The sequence below is a fragment of the Triticum dicoccoides genome, chromosome 4B (assembly GCF_002162155.2).
Source record: "Triticum dicoccoides isolate Atlit2015 ecotype Zavitan chromosome 4B, WEW_v2.0, whole genome shotgun sequence".
Classification (NCBI taxonomy): domain Eukaryota; kingdom Viridiplantae; phylum Streptophyta; class Magnoliopsida; order Poales; family Poaceae; genus Triticum; species Triticum dicoccoides.
The window spans coordinates 669356644-669362271 of NC_041387.1; the positions used below are offsets into that span (position 1 = coordinate 669356644).

The 5628-nt window shown below is 48.0% G+C and overlaps 1 protein-coding gene and 1 pseudogene across 1 annotated transcript; one reads left to right on the plus strand and one right to left on the minus strand.

Annotated features, from left to right (window-relative positions):
• The first annotated feature begins 711 nt into the window (after window positions 1–711).
• On the plus strand, window positions 712–3497 carry LOC119292227 (probable LRR receptor-like serine/threonine-protein kinase At4g36180). Its single transcript, XM_037571056.1, has one exon. It carries the CDS (start codon window positions 831–833, stop codon window positions 3342–3344), a length of 2514 nt encoding a protein of 837 aa, XP_037426953.1. The 5' UTR covers window positions 712–830; the 3' UTR covers window positions 3345–3497.
• Window positions 3498–3533: 36 nt separating this feature from the next.
• Window positions 3534–5628, minus strand: part of LOC119292226 — a 9118-nt pseudogene continuing 7023 nt past the window's right edge.

Consider the following 5628-nt stretch of genomic DNA (forward strand, 5'->3'; position numbering starts at 1 on the left):
CAAATCTTTGGGAAATCAAAAAATGTTCATAAGTTTTAACAAATTCCTGTACTAGAAAATGTTAATAAATTTGTACAAAATTTCATCAATTAAAGAAATGTTCATGAATGAAAAAATGTCCTAATAATTCAACAAGTATCCTTGACTTAAAAAATAGTTTTATTCATTCTGACAATGTTCGCTAATTCAAAAAATTATCACGCATTTCAAAAAATATTCGTTAAATCATAAAAATGTTCGTGAATTTTAAAAATTGTTCGACCAATTTCCACAAAAAATATTCGTCGATTCTAGAAATGTTCGCCGATTCAAGAATTTTTTTAAAAAAAATGGTTGCTAATAGTATAAAATGTGCTTGAATTCAAAAAGCAATTCTTGACTATACATAAGTTCAAAATTTTGAAAAAGTGTTCACAAATTTGTAAAATGTTAACGATTTCAAATACGTTCAGGAGTTTAAAAAAAGTTGATGGTTTCAAAAATTGTTTATGATTTCACGAAATTGAGAGTGATAGTGTATGTCGTGATGCTGCAAAATGTGGTCATTGCCTAAAAAATACAAAATGTGGCCATGACCATTGAAGATTATGAAAAGAAATTCATTACAACGCATGGCCTTTTGCTAGTATATATTTATAAAAGCAGAGAGGTCCACTTTATCAATACGAATGCTAAGCAGTAGTACATGGAAAGATCCCCATCCTTTGGCGCTAAAGTCAGGATGCAAAACAAGGTCGACGACCGGCAAGGTCAGTGGTCGAAGTCACGCCACACAAAACCCTCCGGCATTTCTAACCCAGCAGTATCTCAGCCACGGGACAGGAGAGGACATGGCGGGACTCCTTGGCACCGTCGCGCTCCTCCTCCTCCTGTTGACCACCACCGCGGCGACCTCGCCGGCCGACGCCCTTCTGGCATGGAAGGTTAGCCTAGGCGACCCAACCGCCTTGTCCAGCTGGAGCAAGGCAAGGCCTGTCTGCTCCTCCTGGCTCGGCGTGGACTGCAACGCCGCCGGCCTGGTCACGTCGCTCAGCCTTGGGTCGCTCGGGCTCATCGGAACGCTCGACGCACTCGACGCCGCCGCGGCGCTTCCAGCCCTGGCCGTGCTCGACCTCAGCGACAACATGCTCACAGGCTCCATCCCGGCGAGTCTCTCGCGGCTGCGCTCCCTCGCGACGCTCCACCTCGGCGACAACGGATTCAACGGCTCCATCCCGCCGCAGCTCGGCCACCTCTCCGGCCTCGTGGCCCTCTTCCTCTACAACAACCACCTTGTGGGCTCTATCCCCGCAGAGCTGAGCGGGCTGGTGAGTCTGGAACACTTGGATTTATCGGAGAACAATCTATCAGGACCGATCCCTAGCTCCTTGGGCATCCTCAAGCAGCTCACGTGGCTGGGACTCCGGTTCAACAACCTCACCGGCACCATCCCACGGGAGATCGCCGGCATGATGGCTTTGAAGGGCTTGGCCGTCCGCGACAACAACCTCGAAGGCGAGCTTCCCGCTACCATCACATCGCTCAGGAATCTCCAATACCTCGCCCTGTCTGACAACAACTTCACCGGCACCATACCGCCGGACCTCGGCAAGGGGCTAAACTTAACCGTCGTGAGCTTGGGGCACAACAGCTTCTCCGGCGAGCTGCCGCAGAGTCTATGTGACGGTCTCAAGCTGCAAAACTTCACGGTACACCGCAACAACTTCAGCGGCAGGCTGCCATCGTGCCTCAAGAATTGCACGGCGCTGCTGCGGGTGCTGCTGGAAGGCAACCAATTCACCGGCGACATCCCCGAGGTGTTTGGTGTCCATCCCAACTTGGAATACCTCGATGTCTCGGGGAATCAGCTGACAGGCAACTTATCATCGCCTGATTGGTCACAGTGCACCAATCTTACACGCTTACACATGAACGACAATCGAATATCTGGCAACATTCATGAAACCTTCTGCAGATTGACCTCTCTCCAGGATCTGGACCTATCAAATAACCATCTCACCGGGGAGCTCCCAAATTGCTGGTGGGAATTCAAACTTATGGTTGCTATGGATTTGTCCAAGAATAGATTTTCAGGTGAGCTTCCTATATCAACGAGCCTAGGCCTCAAACTCCAGTCCCTTCGTCTTGCTAACAATAACTTTCTTGGAGTTTTTCCATCCGTAATTGAAACCTGCAAATCACTCGTCATCCTAGATCTTGGGAACAACATGTTCTTGGGTGATATCCCCTCTTGGGTTGGAACGAGTGTTCCTCTTCTAACAGTTCTGAGCCTCCCATCCAACAACTTCAGTGGTGTCGTTCCACCCGAGTTATCCCAACTTTCTAATCTGCAAGTCATGGACCTGTCCAACAACTCCTTCTCAGGTGAGATCCGCATGGACATGCCAAACCACAATTGCTCCCTTGAGTCGTTTCATATTGCAGGCAATGGCTTCATGGGCGCCTTCCCGCCGTTCCTCCAAGGCTGCAACTCCCTGGCCACCCTGGACATCGGGAACAACCAGTTCTTTGGTGGTATCCCTAAATGGATTGGGAGTCAGCTTCCATCACTGAAAATCCTTAGACTTAGATCAAACAATTTCACCGGAGAAATCCCCACGGACTTATCAAGTCTTTCGCAACTTCAGCTGCTCGATATGGCCAACAATAGCTTGACAGGATCAATTCCGGTAGCCTTCAGCAACTTGAACTCCATGAGGCATGATCTTCCCCCATCGGTCCAACCAAGTCGGATTTTCCATTTTGATAGAGTCAACATATACTGGAAGGGCCGTGAACAAACGTTTTGGAACAGCGTCCAGTTAATAACAGGCATCGATCTATCATGCAATCGACTTACGGAGAACATCCCGGACGAGCTAACATACCTCAAAGGTCTCCGGTTTCTCAACTTATCCAGAAATGACCTGTCAGGCATCATTCCAGAAAGAATCGGCGGTTTGGAGCTCTTGGAGTTCCTTGACCTCTCATGCAATGAACTTTCAGGTGGCATTCCTCCCAGCATTTCCAATCTGCCATCCCTCAGCATGTTAAATCTCTCAAACAATCACCTACAGGGCCATATCCCCAACGGGAATCAGTTACAGACACTTGCAGATCCATCAATATATGGCAACAATCTGGGGCTCTGTGGCTTCCCGTTGAGCGCGTGTGAGCCTACGTTGGGCCAGGGAGCTGGAGACCACAAAGAACTCAGGGACCTGGGGCTGTGTTACTCTGTAATTATTGGCATCGTTTTCGGCTTCTGGCTTTGGTTTGGAGCTCTGTTCTTCCTGGAGCAGTGGCGTTTATGTTTTCTCCGTTGTGTTGACGGCTTAGGGATTAAGATAGTTGTCAGGAGCTAAGGCCTCCACATGTAAATCAGCAGCAAACGACATTAGCGTGAATTATGTACTGTATGCTCCTTTTATTCTTACAGTTGTAACACTAAACTGAACTATATACAGCAGTAAAATAATTGGGGATGCTTGGGTGTGAATATCACGCCGCGCCCTGGATGTTGATGCTGCAGCTCTTGCTGTGAAGTATTCTGATGGATGCCTTCAATGCGGCTCTGGAAGATCTTTTCCATCCGTGATTTTATCAAATCGAACGACTGGGGAGCTTGTACTGGGGAGCCTGGCAGGCGTTATATCTCCAACTCTACCCGGATCAAAAGGAGCTTCAGAGAAATGAAAAACTGATATCAGCGTCCACCCACATTTAGATTTTAGAAAATGATAGAAAAAACAAATTATACACCAGCACAAATGAGTAATGATTCGCCAGTCCCTCTAGCATATACACAATGCAATGTTAGCTAACTTAGAAACTTTCAAACAGCCCCTTAACATCGATACGAACTGTAGTGTAACAGAGTTATAGTCTTAATAAAAGCGTCAGTTATGCCAGAGAAGATACTACCAAACTATTATCCTCCAGTAATTTACTCGAAACATCGCCAAGTAGAATCCTGGCTACAATCATGAAATTCCTGTAACTCAGTTGACTTGTGTTGAGCAGTACTACTGCTACAAGCACGCAATACTCTGATGATGACATATCCACAACAGAGGAAGATTGTGGAGCAATAAGGTAACAGAACAGAGCACCGGTTCTGGAGCAGTCAGACGAATCAAACCATTTACTCGGTCTTTGTGTTCAGTGAGCAATAACATCGAGTAACTTCGTCTCTGATTATCCAATCAAACTTATGGTGTATGGACTGAAATGTCTGTGCATGGCTCGAGCCATCTCTGATCCTAGGTAAGTGGACACAATGAAGGTTTGTTCAGTGATACACCACTGAACAAAAGGCCGAAAGGTTTAACTTATGGGAGGAGAGCGGAAGGCCTATATATGTTTTGAGGGGAGGAAAGAGATGGAGCACGTGAGAATATTGGACAAGAGGTTTGTCAGATCGTGGTAAATGTGAATAGGCATGAAAGTAATTTTAGACTGTGACTGAAACACGGACGAAATCACTATTCTGACCTTTTCAACAATCTTTGTCACAAAATGAACTTGACATGAAAGTATTTCACAATCTGACCCTTTTAGCAACGCCACAGCCCGTGGCGTTTCTTCTCCATATAAAAACGCCGAAGTAGCTCGCGTTTCAGGCCCACATACGAACGCCAAGCTAGCTAGCGCTTCCGACCCACATGGAAACGCCAAGCATGTTGGCGTTTCCGCCCAGGCCGAAACGCCATGATCATTGGCGTTTGTAGCATAAACTCCCTCCGCCGTCCCAAAGTACTTGGCACACTGCAGGCACCAACCTATACAGCTAGGCTGTCGATCTATTGTGGGAGCCCGTTTCGTTTCTTCATTTTGTACTGAGATGAACTGAAGCACTGACTGTTGGCTAATGGCTGTACTCAACTGTGTGTTTTGCAGAGCTGCTGCATCTCCCTCCGAACTTCAAGGACGCCGCCATCTTCAGCCCCGGTGGCGACAAGGGCACCTCTGCAGCTCCAGGTGACTTGGCCTTCCGTTTCCTTAGCTCCACTCTTCTCCTCCTGTTGATTCATTAGCACGGTGAAAACTACGTACGGTACATCGAGCGTAACTCGGCGATGGCGTTTCGGCCTGGGCGGCAACGCCAACGTGCTTGGCGTTTCCACATGGGTAGGAAGCGCTAGCTAGCTTGGCGTTCGTATGTGGGTTTGAAACGCTAGCTACTTCGGCGTTTTTATATGGAGAAGAAATGCCACGGGCTGTGGCGTTGCTAAAAGGGTCAAATCGTGAAATACTTTTATGTCGAGTTCACTTTGTGGCAAAGATTGCTGAAAAGGTCAGAATAGTGATTTCGGCCCTGAAACACCGCTTCCCAATGTGAAAACTTGGTTCTGGCCTTTATTGGCTGGGTCAGCAACATTGAACATGTGTCGTCGTTAACTTGTTGAAGGCATCTTCTGTTGGCTATGTGTTAGAGCATCTCCAGCCGCATCCCCAACAGGTCCCCCCAGGCGAATTTTTAGCGTCGGTGACTGAAAATCGGCCAAGTCGCGTCCCCAGGACCTCGTTCAGCGCCGGTTTGGGCCAAATCCAGAGCCGGCGATACCGCCCCGAACCCAAGCGCCCGGGTGTTGCTTGGGGGCGTCGGCAGAAGCGAAAAGGGGCGTGGGGCCGCTCTGTCGGCGAGAG

What these genes read in the sequence shown, in the direction of transcription:
- LOC119292227 (XM_037571056.1), top strand. Translation starts at nt 831, where the DNA reads ATGGCGGGACTCCTTGGCACCGTCGCGCTCCTCCTCCTCCTGTTGACC.